This window comes from Porites lutea, chromosome 8 (genome assembly GCF_958299795.1).
Source record: "Porites lutea chromosome 8, jaPorLute2.1, whole genome shotgun sequence".
NCBI lineage: Eukaryota > Metazoa > Cnidaria > Anthozoa > Scleractinia > Poritidae > Porites > Porites lutea.
The window spans coordinates 15400340-15417785 of NC_133208.1; the positions used below are offsets into that span (position 1 = coordinate 15400340).

The 17446-nt window shown below is 41.0% G+C and overlaps 2 protein-coding genes across 2 annotated transcripts; one reads left to right on the forward strand and one right to left on the reverse strand.

Annotated features, from left to right (window-relative positions):
• Positions 1-712: 712 nt before the first annotated feature.
• LOC140945796 (bifunctional coenzyme A synthase-like) lies at positions 713-6272 on the reverse strand. The gene is made up of 2 exons (XM_073394846.1): positions 5491-6272; positions 713-2351 (listed from the first exon to the last, which is right to left on the reverse strand). The coding sequence occupies exons 1-2, from the start codon at positions 6200-6202 to the stop codon at positions 1441-1443; spliced, it is 1623 nt and encodes a 540-aa protein (XP_073250947.1). The 5' UTR covers positions 6203-6272; the 3' UTR covers positions 713-1440.
• Positions 6233-16821, forward strand: LOC140945795 (glutamine-dependent NAD(+) synthetase-like). Its single transcript, XM_073394845.1, has 8 exons — positions 6233-6853; positions 8137-8400; positions 9784-10195; positions 11029-11146; positions 12653-12789; positions 13421-13652; positions 14558-14759; positions 15818-16821. The coding sequence occupies exons 1-8, from the start codon at positions 6452-6454 to the stop codon at positions 16595-16597; spliced, it is 2547 nt and encodes an 848-aa protein (XP_073250946.1). The 5' UTR covers positions 6233-6451; the 3' UTR covers positions 16598-16821.
• The last annotated feature ends 625 nt before the right edge of the window (positions 16822-17446 follow it).

Below are 17446 nucleotides of genomic sequence, written 5' to 3' on the forward strand. Positions count from 1 at the left end.
AATTTCTCCTTAAATATCACTGCTTATTAATCATGAAGGTTATGAGCGTCGTGAAAAAAAAATCAGCCTAGAATAAAAAAAAAATATCTTACAAAAAGTCTCTCTCCCTTTGACTCCTTTTTAGTGGCCAAAGAAAATATTCACAACAAAATTCATATTATTTTCTCTTTGTGAAATCCCTACAAATAAATAGTTGTATAAAAACGCTGAACTAAAGTGGGTTCATCTAAATGATAAATGGCGATCTGTCCAAGAGTTGAAACGTTAGAGCAAACCTCTCAATAACTTGGTTGCCCTTGGAGTGAGCAGGCCAAAGCATCTCCTGACACATTTGTGAAAACTACCCTATAATAATATGTAGCATGAAAGCGGAGATGATTTTTGCAGGACAGAAAGTTAAGAATCATAACCGGTGCTGACATTAATTTTTCAGTTTTACTGGGAATTAATTTTGCTTCCATCATTGTTTGCTCAATCGTTTGCTTTAAATACTAAAAGAGGAAGCTTTCATTTCTACAATGCAACTGGTTCCCAATTTTTCCAGTTAAATTTGCTTAGGACACTGAAATAGCCTGTTTAGCTGGAGACTTCATGGTTTTGCCTGGTGCTGGCACTCCTGTCTCCCCAAAAAACCACCAGCATAAGCAGGTTATATAAAGACAGAATAAGATCAATCGATAAACTTGGACGTGATCGGTAACTGGGCGATACATGAACAGTAAGAGCTGCTACATAGTTTGTTTGAATCAGAATAGGACTAAAACAATAAAGAATTCCAGAGCATGAGCTATTAGAGCTTTTTTTATGAACTTGAAAAACGGTTTCAGTAAGTGTTCGTTTTCCCGCCAAAGAAAACCCTAATATGGAGAAGGCACTGTGCGATTGGCTAATTGTGTTGCAGTATGACGTCAGAGAGAAGTATCGACAGGTTTGCTTCTAGAATTAAGTTCAAGGGCATGAAGTTTTTTCAACCGAGTGTTCACTTAACCAACCAAACGCCAGGTGTGTTTGTATCGGTTCAATAAACCAATCAAATCACTTTATTTCCATTCGTTAGTTGTTCTGTTTTGTTCGCACTTTTTCATTTCAAGGTCATACGAAAATCACTCTAAATGCATATGCTTGCCAGTATGAGGGTACCAAAGTGGGAACAGGGGGTACAAATCCCGTTTTCCACTCAGACTAAATGTTTACAGATCCAAGTGTCCAATGAAGGTTATTGTTAAGTTCAAAATCTAGCTTTGTAGATCCTTGCAGTTAAACTTAGCTGACATCTAGAAAAGTTGAATATTTACATGAGACTACCAATTTTTGTGTTCAGAGTTAAATTAATCTTGAATTTTGAAATTTCTGCTACTTTGCCTTATCACTAGTAAAGCTAATAAATAAATAAATTATCATACATTTTAATAGCATTGCAAGTGAATATTTGAAATAATTTCATAACAGTCTTCCTTGTAAATTATTCCATGCTTTCACAACCTGTTTTTGCGTGAATTCTGGCTCCCACAAGGTGCAAATGGCAACATTTGCTTCCCTAATTCTTTCCTCGTTGCCTATTTGTGACTTAATTCTGTTCATTGCTTGTTCTTCAGAGATACCATCTCTGTCGAGAATCCGTGAGACTGCTTCACTTTCGGGGACAAATGTAACCCAAACTTCATCAGTTTCCTTGTCCCAGCCAGCTTCCAAGAGAACTGCGGCATCCAGGACACAAACATTAAAGCCTTCTTTTCCATAACGAGCAATTTCTGTTTTAGCCTGCATCAATATCTCAGGCCACACTATTTGATTAAGCAATGCTAACTTTGCCTTGTCGGCAAACACAATTGCACCAAGCGCTCTTCTGTTTATGGTTTGTTCAGGGGTGAGAATGCTTGATCCAAAATTATCAATTATTTCCTTGTAAGCCTTTTTTCCAGGTGTATAAGCTTGGTGTCCAAGCTGGTCGCAGCTTATTATCGCAGCACCTAGATCTTTCAGTCTCTGACAAACTGCAGATTTTCCGCTCGCAATCCCTCCAGTTAGACCGATGACATATGGCTGATTATTTCCTTTCTCTTTTCTGACAACAGGTTTTAAAAGTGTTCCTAAGAGTTTTTGACGTTCCATAGAGGAGCTCATCTTTTCTTCCCCTTGATGGCGTTTTCCTTTTAGAACTTCAATACTGTTGTCCGCGACTACATCAACAACATGTACATCCAGCAGATCTAAGCCTTTTTTCTCTCTGACATCATTAACAAAGAACCCTCCCTTCTCTGTTTCCTTACTGACAATTAAGCACTGGTACTCTGGAACTGTTCCTGCTGGCCCCACAGGGTCCTTGAGTATCATGATGTCCTGTTTAAGGCCTAAAAATGCAAACCATTGATAAACAGGGGTTCTGATAATATGAGATGGTGTAATTTTAAACAATAACAATAATATTAATAATAATATTCATATTTAATAATGATATTTATTATTTTATATAGTATTTAAACTATACACATATTCTAAGGCACTGATAAAAGCTGACAAACACTAATACATAACAAACAGTACACTTAGAGAAAATAAAAATAAAACACTGCAATGACTGTACATGAATTGGTTCACTGGGCAAATGCCAAATGAAATAAAAAGGTCTTTAGAGCCTGCTTGAAACCCTGATGACTCCAGGTACTCATGATAGCTAAAGGAACTAGAGTTCCACAGTGAGGGGCCAACATGAGTGAAGTCCTTGTCCCCAATTGCTCCATGCAAGAAATCTCATTCCTTATTATTTCAATAGATACTTTAAAAGAAACAAAAAATAAAAAGTAGGTTGCCCTTTAAGTAAGTTGTTGTTGAAATTTTACTAAGTCAAAGCAATCCCCTAACCTGTGTTCAGGCCTTTTTTTATTTCTTTTTAAGAAGAGAGGAGAAAAAGAAATATAAGAAGAGAAATATCACAGGTTTACCAACTATCCTTTTTACTTTATCTTAGGAAAACATTATTGACCTGCTGGGCAAAATTATTCCGAGCAACAAGAGGAGGACTAAAACCTTTTAATCTCCAGGCTGAGAACATGTGAATCATGCACATGCATTTGAACTTTCTATCTTTCATAATCCCATTGGTCACTTGCATTCAAACTTATGCAAAGGCCTAGTAATGGAGCAAGAATGTTTTGACCTTGGATCAGAAGCCTTAAACTTCCCTGCACTTCCTGTTAAAACCTTTGGTTATTGCTAGTTACTAACAGATGTTAGCATGAGGGCTTGCTCCAGGATATCAAACAGCACTTTTGCTGCATGCAGGTATTATTGATCTTGGCTTGTGATATCAGTGGACAATACCCTGTTCAATCTGAATGATCCTTTGCAACATACCAGCCACATACAAGAATGATACTGTTACTGTGAAACTCAGAAACCCATGAGCAGCTGAAAATTTTCAGGAGTGTTGATTGTGTGGTGACCAGTCACAATAAAATTCAGGACACGCCTCATTGCCTTTTTCCTTTCAACACAATAACATTACATAATTTATATTTCTGGTCTTCACGGTTTTATGAGTATCATAGTAAATACACTGTAGATGTATAACCACACCATGATAGAGATTATTTTGATCATTCAAAGACATAGAAACAGGCTTTTCTCGACTTACTACCTGTGAACTACAGTCAAAAGTTCCAGAAGCAACCACCCAAAGTCGAAGACTTAATGGTCACTTACTGAAGGTGGTCATTTAGAAGAATCCAACCACAGGGTGTCTCTCCCAAGTGGTCCAGACATGTCTTCTGTACAGAAGATAATTAACAATTATTCCACAAGGGCGTGTTGGATTTGAGATGCTAGATAGCCAACGAGGCGCGTAGCGCCGAGTTGGCTATAATCATCTCACATCCAAGAAGCGTGAGTGGAATAATTGTTTTATTAAAAACGCCCACAAAATCTCGTTGAATCTACCCGACTAGAACAAACCGGAAAAGACAAGGGACTTCCGCTATTCACATGTCACACGTCTATCAAAACTGTCAACGCACGAACGGACTCGCCTGGACTGCATGAATGAAAAATCAAAACATTGTAGCGATGAACATTAGTTTTTTAAAAACTCATCGGGATTCTAGGATTTTACAAAGCAGAACAGCTAAAAAAAACCTGGCAGATAATGTGAAGGAAAAGAATTAGTGACAGCCGTCGAAATTACTGTGAATTTGGATTTTTGGTGCAGTTATAAAAGTAAGAACAACAGAGAAAAACTATTACCTCGGTCGCTTGTTATGAAGTTGTTTGAAGCCACAAGCTGGTTTTGCTGAACGAGAAAAGAAGCTATACTGCCGCCTCGATTGCTCTAGTGAATGGCTGCATAGCCTGTATTTGTAGCTGGTTACTTGTGATTTATATTCTTGATGTCGGATAAACAAGCGCAGTTATCTATCGGCGAGTGACTTGATCTGCGAATGGCTTCGCGATCATGAAGAAACAACACTTGTCTTCTTTCGTAGCTGGTCAAGGTACTTTAGCTCCATGTTTTTTCATGTGTTTTTCGACAAACTTTCAAACAAGCTCTTGTGGCTTTTTTGTTCGTTTTTGTCTTTTTTCTTTCGATGAAATTGCATTAAACGATTTGCTTCGGGTGCCATTCTATCTTCGCAAAAAAAAATCTCAGCTAGCTTCCAATTTTAAACTGACGCGTACACCAACCATATATGGAGAGCATGGTATAATAGCTCATATACCATAACGGCTAAGCCAATCAAAATGCTAGAATTGCATTATCCAATGATTCATTTTTTTTAATAATTAATTTTATTACATGCAATTTCATGCAGTTTCATGCAAGTTACAATATGTGTACTGTAGTTCCATTTTATCACTGAAAGTTCTTCATATAGATGTAGTCCAAGTAGCATGGTGCACACTCAGTGAACCTAGAGATGAGACCATGCGGTGGTTGCTTACAGTAGGTGGTCTTTTATGGGAGGTTTCAATTATAGTGACTGGGAAAATTTTGGTGTTTTGAACAGGTGGTTGCTTGGAGGTGGACACTTAAGAGATGTGGTCGCAGATGTAGTCTGGACTGTATCATACCATATTTCCTCAAATAATAGCCACCCCTCGATTGACTGCCTTCTTTAAAATCTCCCCCCTTAGATGGAAATATTATTTTAAAATAATCACCTCCCTCGATTAATCGCCCCCCACCCCTCCTGCTATGCACATCCACTTAAAAAGCCCATATTCAGTTTATTTCATGCGATTATTTTTTTATTCAATGAGATAATAAACAAAATATTTAGGGCAAGACTTCGAGTGAGCAATATTTGAAATAGTCACCTCCCTCAAATGATCGCCTTCCCTTGAATGATCGCTCCCTTGTGGTGCCAAAAAAAAAATCTATAATCGCCCCCGGCTATTACTCGAGGAAATAAGATGCAAGTAGCACGTTGGTCAGCCAATCTGAATGTTGGTTTAGTGATGTAATTTGAAACACGATGAAAGAAATGAAAGACATACCTGGCTTAACGTCATTCAAAAAGTCTTGCAATTTCTTCCTCCTCTCTTGGAAAGGCTCGATTAGTTCCTTCAAAAACTTTCTTTGAAGAAGAGGCCCATCGCTGAGGCCAATCGTAATTCTTTCTTCGCAAAGCAAGGAAGCTACAGCTAGAAGTAATCGATGGCCAGAGTGAATGTGATCGAATGTTCCCCCAAGAACGACCTCATTGTAGGTCTGCAAAGCATCATTTTGTGGATTTTCTGGCCCACAAGTTTTGTTGATTAAGTTACTATCCGTCGCCTCGTCTTCGACCTTTAAATACTTCACTTTTTTCTCCAAATCGGATAACTGAAAACGTCGGGTCAGCCACTTCTTGAACTCCAGGAGGCCAACCTGTGAACTTGACTGCCCTGTTTTACAGAAAATATCTCGCACAAGTGCGACCTCAGGTCTCTTTCCAAGATATCTAACTTCATCAAGGTTACCGTCTGTTTTTGCCAACGCGGAAGGAAGCAGAAATCGGACGTCCAAATGGCCAATTCTCGAGGAATTTTTGCTGTAAACATCGACGAGTAGGTCGTACAAATTGCGAAGATGGAGGCACACGTAATCAGGTTGATAAATGTCAACGTACAATACCTCTTTGACTTCTTTCGATGCTTGCTTCAGAAGGGCTGGTATTTTAGTTCTGAGGCAAGAAGGAGACAAGACTAATAACCCATAACGAACCATATTGTTTTCGCGATTGTTTCGTAATTCTTTTCTGAAAGGGAAGAGATCGATGTGATGTAATGTGATGCAATCACTCGCGACGGAGAGACTGGTTCGAGTTCGATCCGGAGCTACGAAGAGCCACGAACAGTCGACACTTTCCGGCAATCATCGTAAATAAATCTCAATCCTTGATTGAACATTCGCTTTGAAGTCGCGAAAATTGTGATTAAACTTTGCCTCACAGACAGATCTCTGCTTAAGTTTCAGATGGGGCGAAAAGTGACTCTTGCGGCTTGCACGTTAAATCAATGGGCCTTGGATTTTGAAGGCAACTTGAAACGCATCCTTCAGAGTATAAATCTTGCCAGAGCACATGGTGCAACATACAGGCTTGGACCAGAGCTGGAAATCTCTGGTTACGGTTGCAACGATCATTTCTTGGAAAGCGACACGCTACTACATTCTTTTCAAGTTCTTTCTGTGTTGCTAAAATCGCCAGTAGCCAAGGACATCATCTGCGATGTTGGAATGCCCATAATGCACAGGAATGTTCGCTACAACTGCAGAGTTATTTTTCTCAATGGAAAAATACTTTTGATCCGTCCGAAAATGACACTTGCTAACGATGCTAACTATAGGGAGGGTCGTTGGTTTACAAAGTGGAACAAGGTGTGTACTGTCAATAGAGATCAGAGATATTTCCAGTCCGCTGTAATGGTGTTTCCCACATTTTCCACTATCTGGAATGGGTACTTTGATGGGTGGTGTGGGGAGTAGCCTATCCACCGGCTAAACCATTATCCAGTAGATATTTTGTGGTAAGCATTATCAAAGCATTTGAAAAAATGAGGATCCAGGGGTTGGGAGGGGGGCATTGAAGTCCCACATCCCTGCAACTGCCCCCTCCCCCACCCCCAAGAAAAGAAGACTTACTAGGAGGAGTACATGTATCTTCAGCCTAGTCACTATTCCCCCTCCCCTTTGATCAATATTCTGCCATCCCTGGAATTTTACTAACATAAGAGCACTGGTTAGCTAGCCTGCATCATAGACAAACTCTAAATGTGGCAAGTAATGTCTGCAAAGCAACCCCAAGATAATTGTTCAAAATGATAGAAAGACAAGCCTTATTGGGGGATGACTGTGTTAGTGGTAGTCCTTAATTTTTGCAAGGCTACGAGGAAGGCGTTGGAACCACTTTCATGAAACTTATCATAAAATAATACAGTTGATAGACATTTTTCATCATATTATTTTAGGGTCATTGAGTTTCATTCATGAGGGTCCTGGGACCAGGACCCTCATGGGATGTTCCCCAAATCTACCATTCCAATTTTTCTCTTACCATCTCCTCTTTTATTCAATGGAGAGCAGGGTCACAGACTACTTTGGGGTTTGCTAGAAGCACTATAAATCCCCAACATACATTTGGCCTTGTCTGCAAGCCGCTACATCAATCCTTGTTGTGGGTCCCCAGCTGGGTAGGAGGACTTAAGTACAGACCTTGGTTGGCCTCTTAATGAAGCTATTATCCAATAGCCAATCAATCTGAGAAATTTGAAAATAATGTATACCATGTCGGGTAATTTGTTCAGTCTGTTGGATGCCCAGAACATGAATCTCAGGGCTGCTTTGCAAACTTTACTAGGCAAGACCTGTTAGTTTACATCTGCGTCACAGGCTAAAACATAATGTTCCTGCTACTCTGTTGGTGTGCAGCAACAAACACAGACTGCAGATGCACAAACTGGCAGGTAAACGAGGTAAACATTGTCACTATCCCTTAACTTTAAGTCTTCAGAAATTCCTGTTTAGGGATAGGGAATCTGTTAGAGCATTTCACCAAAATGTTTACCTCATTTACCTGCCAGTCTGTGAGTCTTTGTTTGCCGCACACCACTACTCTGTTGTCTGACCAAAGCCTTTCTTTTGCTTTTTCGATTTCTGTCTAGCCAAAGCAAACTGAAGAGTACTTTCTCCCTCGTATGATAGCAGAAATAACTGGCCAGGACACTGTTCCATTTGGAGATGGTGTTATCTCCACTCTGGATACTTGTGTTGGTTCAGAAATCTGCGAGGAGCTGTTTAGTGTAGATGGTCCGCATATTAGTATGGCATTGGATGGTGTGGAAATCATTACTAATGCAAGTGGAAGCCATCATCAACTAAGGAAACTTAATACTAGGGTGGATTATGTAACAGATGCAACAACAAAGGTGAAATACAAATCTCTGAACTTACAAACTACAAACCTTTTTAAGTACAAAAGTGTTGAATAACCTAAAGAATAAAACTATGACTTACAAACTATTAGACTTCTGATCTGCAGCTTATGAAGTTTGACTAGCTGATATGTGGTGCCATTCTCAGGGTCTTTCTTCTTCCCATCCCAGGATGAGGACAAATAAAATTCATCATTTGGCCTTCCTACACACATCCAACAATACAGTTCCTTCATGTAAAGTAGCTGAAAATATTGTCTCTAGCAGGAGCTTTAAAAGCACATAAAAGAAAAGTATGATTCTCAACCTGGGAGATTAATTAGTGTAATGGTTATAATGTTGAGGACTTGGGGAATGGAGATGGAATTGCAGGGTTTAAACCAAATAGAACAGAGCGCTGTGTTTAATACTGTAACATATTTTTCTTCATGTTAGATTAGATTGATAATACAATAAGTTTGTCTTTTGCAAAGTCACCCTATTAATAAATAACAATTATTCGCCGAAGTGGAGGTGGCTAGTGATGGATATTTACCGAAGCCGCGTTAGCGGCGAGGTAAATATCCATCACTAGCAACCGACACTGAGGTGAATAATTGTTTTAGTATATACTAAAACAGTGAGATAATTGAGCCCAAAATGATGATTTTTAACTGATTTGTTGCCTGCAACGATTACAATTTTGGCGCACAATGACCGAACGGCCGCTGTCATCGCTTTTTCTTGCCAGCAAATAAAACTTTTGAAGGCATTTGTACGTTCAGCTCTTGCGGGGAAATTTCCTCAAAAGGAGTTGTGAATTCCTTTTGTATTTAAAATCATTCTGAAAAAAGGATTATTAGGTTAAGTTTTAAGCTTATTTTTGAACAAGACAACTAAAAAAAGTAACGCAAGACTTAAACTTAATTTGCATTTGTAAACAACAAAACTTTTTCGCCAGTTTTATCGATAAATTCAAGTCAAAAAGACAAAGCTTTACCTGTGAAAACTTCCACCCCGAGCTTCGTCACTTTCTTCGTGTATTTCGGAAACAGCTTGCTTGATTAGTTGTGAAATTTCTTTGTTTGTTACAGCAGCAAACCGGGAAGGCATTTTGAAACTTACGCGACTTTGGCGTCTCTCGCTCGGAGGAACTGGAGGTGAATCAGTGAATAGTGCAGGATATTCACTGATTGAGTAGCCAATCAGAGCGCGCGAAAAACACTATCCACTGTTTTAGTATATACTAAAGAAGATTATTCAAAGATATCTCACAGTGGTTAACAAAAATTAAACATGTACATTTGCTGGTCAAAGCATTTGTTTGTAGAAATTATATTGCCATCACTGACGTCAAACTGAACATTAGCGCTCTTTACTTTTCTTAATACTCTGTAGGCTGGTGGCATTTATGTATATGCAAATATGAGAGGCTGCGATGGAGAAAGAGTTTACTATGATGGATGCTCAATGATTGCTGTCAATGGTCATGTTGTTGCACAGGGTGCACAGTTTTCATTGCAGGAGGTAGAAGTTGTCACGGCGACAATCGACTTGGAAGAAGTGCGCTCTCATAGAGGCTCCACACCAACATTTGGTTCAAGTGCAACAGCTTATACTAAGAGCTATCCGCGCATCAAGGTGGACTTTGCATTGAGTCATGGAGATGACATATCCATCCCTTCAGCAGACCCAATAGAGGTTCAGTACCACTCGCCTGAAGAGGAGATAAGTCTTGGTCCAGCTTGTTGGTTATGGGACTATCTCAGGAGGAGTGGTCAGGCAGGCTTTTTTTTACCACTCAGTGGAGGTATGTCATTTGCAGTGGTGGGTCGAGACCTTCAGATATGTGGGGCCCGGTGATCATCCAGACCCTGAGATAAGTGAGGAAGGGCGGGGGCGGGGGGATTGCTCGTCTCCAAAAAAAATTTTTTTGGCCCTTTCACGCCTCAGTTTGGTCATGAAATAAGAGGGGGGATGGGCACCCGGGCCTCTCCCCTGAATCTACCACTGATTTGAATGTTGTTGGTTAGATGTGTTGTGGATCAATTTGCCATCTTGCCCATTCAATAAAAATTACCAGAAACCAATAGTATTGCTTTATGGATATTAGCATTATTTTTTGTTGTTTTTGTGTTGTCTGAACCTCAACTTTGTCTCAAACCATAAAAAAGCCAAATGAGAACTTACCAATACAGTCAACTTTCTCCAAGATGGACATCTTTGGGATGGGAACTATATGTCTGCCATAGTGAGATGTCCATCCTTAACCCTTTGAGTCCCAATAGTGACTAACGTCAATTTTCTCCTAACGATATCCATACAATGTCAAGCAATTAGGTTATGAGAATTCATAAAATGATCACCTAAGGGAAAATGCCCTGATCTTTTCTCAAATTGTCTCAACTCATTCATGAAGGAAATGTATGGAGATCAGTTTGGAGAATTTGTATGTGGATATTGGGGCTTAAAGGGTTAAGCGAGTCAACTAAAAGAACTAAAGAAAGGCAGGGACCAACTCTTGGTGTCCATTTTAGCAAAGTGTCCGTCTTATAGAGGTGTCCATTAAGAGAGAACTGCCTGCAGTGATATTCAACCATATTGACCACTTGGACAATAATGCATAATGTCTTCTTGATGTAGGAATCGACAGCTCATCAACAGCTTGTATTGTCAGTTCCATGTGCCACCTAGTTTGCCTTGCTGTAAAGAATGGTGATCAACAGGTGTTAGAAGACTGCCGCAGGATCATCAATGACAAGTGAGTTTACCCATTTATGACCTAAAGCAGCCACTCACTAATGAGTTCCTGTGTAAATGCACAACACTTTATTTGAATGACTGTCAATGTATTTAACACAAAAGCACTAATAGACCAGTTTCGAATTAAAAATTTACCGCTGAATACAAACATTAATGACACATTCATACACATTCATACAGGGTTAGCCTCGACGTAACGTAACATATTCCGGCAAGTAAGTGTTTGAAATTTGAATATACACAATAGACAGATGGAGGCTAAGCCTGTAAAAAATGTGTCTTCACTTCTTTAATTCAGCGGTCATAGCGAACTCGAAACTAGACTATTGGGGACACTGTTTTTACCTCTCCTCCCGGAGACGGAACCACCATTTTACGTGCTCATCCCAGCCACGCGAAGGTCTAACCATTTGCAGGGCAAAAGCAGTACCTTCATTTCTCAGTCATTTTAAGACCCTGAATGTTGGTACGGTCCCGGGAATCAACCCCCGACCTCCCTCTCTGCAGTCAAGCACTCTACTGACTGAGCTAATCTTGTCGCGGTGAATTTGGAGTTATTGTAGTGGTAGTTAGGTCAGTTTATGAGATCACCCACTGGTGTTATCTTACCACTGTTTCTTTTATGTGAGAACATTGCTCCACATTCTCTCTCTTATCATGCCTGGGACCAGCCCTTACTTCCCCTCTCCTCCCCCAAAACGTACAGCCTGTTGACAAGCTATCTTTAACCTGGTGTACTTATCCCCACTGACATCTTACTGCTTGTACCATCATAGAGAGGCACTGCTATGTTATTAGGGGGCTTAAAGGTGATGTTACACGAGACGATTCGCAACGACGATTTTTAGCGCAACACAGCGTTGCAATGTTGGAACAGTGTTGTAACTATTCCATACAATGTCACGCTAAAAATCGTCCTTGCAAATCGTCTCGTGTAACACCACCTTAAGCAACAACGACGGCAACGAGAAAGGCAAAAAAGCAATAGGTCTAGATTAGAAAAATAACAACTTTGCCCGTGCATCACGCCTTTTTGTACATTTCTTTGACGTCACTGCACGACCACGACGTGAAAATGCCTAAATTCACGTTTTGTGCGGGAGAACGTGAACGCAAGACAATGACTTTTTCTTTTTTTCCTGAAGTTCGATACAGTCTTTTAGAATTCAGCTCTCGAAAAAAATGCCAACATTTGACGAATTGAACGAGATAGGATAAGTGCAATAAAGTTTGAAGCAGGGCGAATTAAGTTTTTAAGTGACGTTTTTGTAGCCGTTGCCGTCGTCGCTGCCCTGGTTCTCATAGGCCGCCCAAGTACCTGCGACATATCCGCCGGTACTGCCTGCGATACTACTGTGACATACATGTACGAGGACAAAACGCTGCTGGCAACATGAAACATCGCAGGTCTTTACCGCCAGCATGCCTGCGAAGTCTAACTCGAGTCTTAGGAAAGCATCCTAAAACTAAATTAAAAATCACTCTCTTCTTCGTTACCTTCTAGTAATTACATACCTACGGATCCCAAAGAGCTGGCAGGCCGTATATTTGTCACATGTTACATGGGAACAGAGAATTCTTCCGAGGAGACCAGAAAAAGAGCAAGCGATTTAGCAGAAGAGATAGGCAGTTACCATATGGGTACCTTTTGCGTTTTTGTCTTTTTGATAATTTTGATTGTAGATGGTAGTTTTTCTTTTTAAATAATTTTACCCAGTTGGAGTAAGCGCGACATCATCCTTCTGTGGTGCGGTGTATTCCCTTAGCGGTCGTTTCGCCCACGCGTTTTAAGTCGATTCGCCCGATGACAGACAACACTTTACAACAAAGTGAACATGCGTATCAGAGATGTAATAGGCCATTTCCGAGTTCCCTTGGGCCTCTGTTTCAAAACGAGGGTAGGTTTTCAGCCTTTGATGTGGAAATCATTTTTTTTCTCATGCAAAGGAAACTCATTTTCACAAGAAAGGTTGTGCACCTAGCCTCATTTTGAAAGTGAGGGTTTTTGGAACTCGGAAGTGGCTTATTGTAATTAAGCATTGATCCCTCATGCGCAGTCACTGTCTTTTCAAGCGTGTTCCATCTTTTAGGCTTAAAGAACGACGAATACACATTGGGCGAATCGACTTGAGTCCGGGCGAACTGCCGTCGGGCGAAACGACCAGATACTCTTCAGAGTCTTCCTCCCCCATCAGCCACATCCCGATTGAGAGTGTATTCAAGGAATTGGGCAACGAGGACTCCTATTTACACTTGTTTACCTTTCCTATAGGAATCACAATCGATGCTGCCGTCACTGCTGTCCTCGGGATATTTACAGCAGTTACGGGTAAAATCCCGAAGTTCAAGTTGTACGGGGGGACACAACGCGAGAACCTCGCCATGCAAAATGTGCAGGCGCGACTGCGCATGGTCTTAGCATATTTATTTGCTCAGCTGATCATGTGGGCGCGTGGGCTTCCTGGTGGTCTGCTTGTCTTAGGATCTGCCAATGTTGATGAAAGGTATCTATAGAGCTATATCATACAGTTAAGGCGAAGTCAGGTGATAGGCTTCATCTTAAGACAGAGAAAGCGAAATATTTACCGGCATTTTGTTAGTGGTTCAAATCAATCCCATTCCTGTTTTGGGGACGAAACATTCGAAATATGTAATGATAGCCGACAGACCCGGTCTAGTTTTCCGTGCGAGCGATGATCCCTCATCGGCAGTTTATCTAGTACCTATGTTGATGACACCATTTTTTCCCACCCCATTAACGATCACTCATTTTAAATACGATCCAGACCAGTGAGCGCATTTATTCAACTATAGGTGGTTTTCATGCAATCTGGGGAGACACAAATAACAATGGTGAAATGAACAAATGCTGGTGGACAAACAAAGCGAGCTACTGAGCGATCTTTTGTTTACCGTCCACCAGCATGGCGGCGATGACGTAACGTGAAAACCACCTATTTTTTGTCTGTTATGTGTTACCATGTTCCCAATGAATAGTGTTGCTTGATTTGCTAACTTTCTTTCGATCTCTTTGCGGTCATTTGGTGCAGCGTTATCTGTCCGTAAAGTAATGTTGAAGTTGGGAAGTAAACGTCGCGAGCATTAAGTCGTCTGAGAATAAGGCGAGTCTAATTTTGTCCAAAAAAAGAGAGTCTTACTTTGTCTCCAGACTTCCTATTCGTAAAGCGATAGGGGAAAGGGAACGGGCCACAAGGCAGATTCATTAACAAAAGAACTAGCTTGCGCAAGCGCATCCCAATTTAACAAACACGAAAAAGGGATCTAGAGACTTGACTAGACGCGGCTAAATGTACTGTCGGAAAATGTGGCTGAAAGGAATGATTAGCGCATAAATTTTGCATCTTTCTCTTCTGCCCAAATGAGCTAACGGGTAGTCTTTTTTGAACAGTTTATGCGGATATCTGACGAAGTACGATTGCTCAAGTGCAGACATCAATCCAATCGGAGGCATCAGCAAGAAGGATTTAAAAGCGTTTATTTTCTACTGCGTGGAGAAGTTTAATTTTAGTTCACTCATACGAATTCTTGGTGCTCCCCCAACCGCCGAGTTAGAGCCACTTGCAGATGGTCAAATACAACAGACTGACGAGGTGAATTTGTTGTTACTGTTGTTGTTTTTGAAATTGTTGTCAAACTCATCAACAACAAATGGGGTTAAGTTTAGGTGCTCCAGAGGATGGTGATGCCAAGCGCATAAGAGACGAGCAGAAAGTATCCATGGCAACCAGTGGTTGACAACCACCACCGGCACCAATACACTGACCAAGTATAACACAGGACAGTGGAACCTCGATATAACAAATCACTATATAACGGAGTCCTCGGTTTAACGAACGGTTTTCTTTACCCCAGTAATAATAAGGTATATGAAACAGAACCTCGATATAAGTTAACAAAACCTCGTTATAGCGAACAAATTTTGCCAGCCCCTTGGCCCTTCGTTATATCGAGGTTCCACTGTACACACTTACCTGAAAGGGAGGGGAGAGGGACGTGGAAAAATCAGCGAAAAGGCGCGAAACACGCTTAACTGCGCAATGAATCTCAACAATTTTCATCAAGCCCTTTTATTATTTACCTGGGCTTCCCCAGCGTAATGTGAGCCGCTACAATCGAAACTGCTGACCAGTATTGTTTCGCGTTAAACTTCGCCTAAATTATATGTAGCCACATAGTAAATATAAAAAAAGTAACATGTAAAACCTCTGCCAAAGGGTTTTTTTATAACTGGTCCAGGAGCCGATCGATTCCTGATGGTCACTCCAAAGAATGTTTTGGTCAGACTAAGGAGTAGGTTCCACTTAAATTTGCCCCATAATGGACTCTGCGGTTCGAAACTTATTGAATTGTTTACCAATTAAGGACCAGCTAGGCGAAAGTTAGTAATTTGTTTTGCGAGTGATTTGCCCACAAATCTTACAATCGTTTGGGCCTTCATGGTCACACTTAAATGATTTCATCCATAGACTCAGAAGTTACAAAAGCCTTGTGCAACATGAAAAAAAAAAGTTCTGAAAAAAAAAAAGGAAAACAATGCTAATGTAGCTTTTGTTTCAGTAGTGTCACCTAAACGTTTTATTTCTCGTGTTTAAAATCTTGTCAACTTAGACGGCTTTTCAAACAGCATGAATATCTCTTTCTCTTGTAGGAGGATATGGGTATGACATATGATGAGCTGTCTATGTTCGGACGCCTAAGAAAAATCTCGCGCTGTGGACCATACAGCATGTTCTGCAAACTGGTTCACACGTGGCGAGCAAATTACGCACCCTTGGCTGTCGCAGAGAAGGTGAAGCGCTTCTTCCGCGCTTACTCGATCAATCGACATAAAATGACGACTTTGACTCCAGCGTATCACGCCGAAAACTACTCTCCGGACGACAATCGATTTGATCTGCGACCGTTCTTGTACAACACGCAGTGGTCATGGCAAATGCGACTGGTTGACGATGAAATCCGACGACTTCAACAAGCAGCTGAAAAGTTGCATTTGCGTCAGCAACAGCCACACCTTCAAGCCAACAGTGATGCCTTATTTGGGGGTTTACATGATCAGAACGTGAGTGGCTCCGAAGGTGTGACGTCGTCATCCCTGCCTGTAAAGACGGAGCGGACTGGAAACCACTTTTGCGCAGATGAGCGGACACATCAGGCGCGAAAGGAGAGGCTGCAACGAACTGTAGAGTCTTGGGTGAATTACAACCGGGGATCGAGAAGAAGGGAGATAAATGAAACTCCCCCATGCCCTGCTCTCATCCGCATCAAAACGGAACCCCCTGATCTTGAACAAGGTTGCCATTCGGACGTGAATGAGCATTCGGACTCAGAGTTGAGGTCTCGTAAGAGAGACGTGACTGAAATATCAGGACACGTAACGGATGGAGAGTTTATAAGCGCGGAAAAGTATATGCGCATTCAGTCCCGATGAATAGCGGGAATCAGTATTATCCTATGTCACTACAAAAAGATTTTGTCACAGACTTTTTGACATATCAGTCGTTGGCTTGAAAGGTATCGATCTGTTGCTGGAAGTTGTAAGAACTAACGCACCAAGGATAATATGGATATTCCTTGCTTTCGTAATTTTAGCCCACGTGGAAGTCGATTGGGAAAATCCGTGCGTTAGTGAAGGGTTAAGATGGTGCACGAGCGGGTGTCACATCCCCCCCACCCCCACCCCCACGCTCTTGGATGGATGCGTGGTGGCAGAGCAGTCAAGACGTCGAACGTAGAATCTTTTGGTCGAAGTTCGAGCCTGGCCATCAAGATTGTTTCATTTGCTTCATTCGGATTTCTTCGCACTTGTGTGTATAACAGTTATTCATCACGTCCACGGTGGGTTGGGAAGAGGGGAAGGGGGAGGGGAAGATGTTGTCAATACTCCTACTAAGGTGCTTCTTGCTAGGGAATTTAAGCTGCGACGTTTTTAAGCGACGCACGTCAACCTTAAGTGGACTTGCTACACTCTTGAGCCGTGATTTTGTTGAAATGTTTGAGCAAATCGTCTCTATAAGAGCAAAGAAAGTTAGCCATACAAATCGTCATGGTATTTTAAAAGAGAAAAAGGCTCACTTCCGTTTGACGTGCGTCGCTCAAAAACGTGGCAGCTTATAGCGTTACGTTTCATTTTGAACGTAGAATTATTCAGACAGCGTGGCGGATCGTCAGTTAAATTCAAACGTACACAATTCAAAAATTTCTGTAGGAAATAAGGGACGCTGAAAATAACCTAAATCTAATAATTCTGTTAGGGTTTATTTATTTAATTATTTATTTA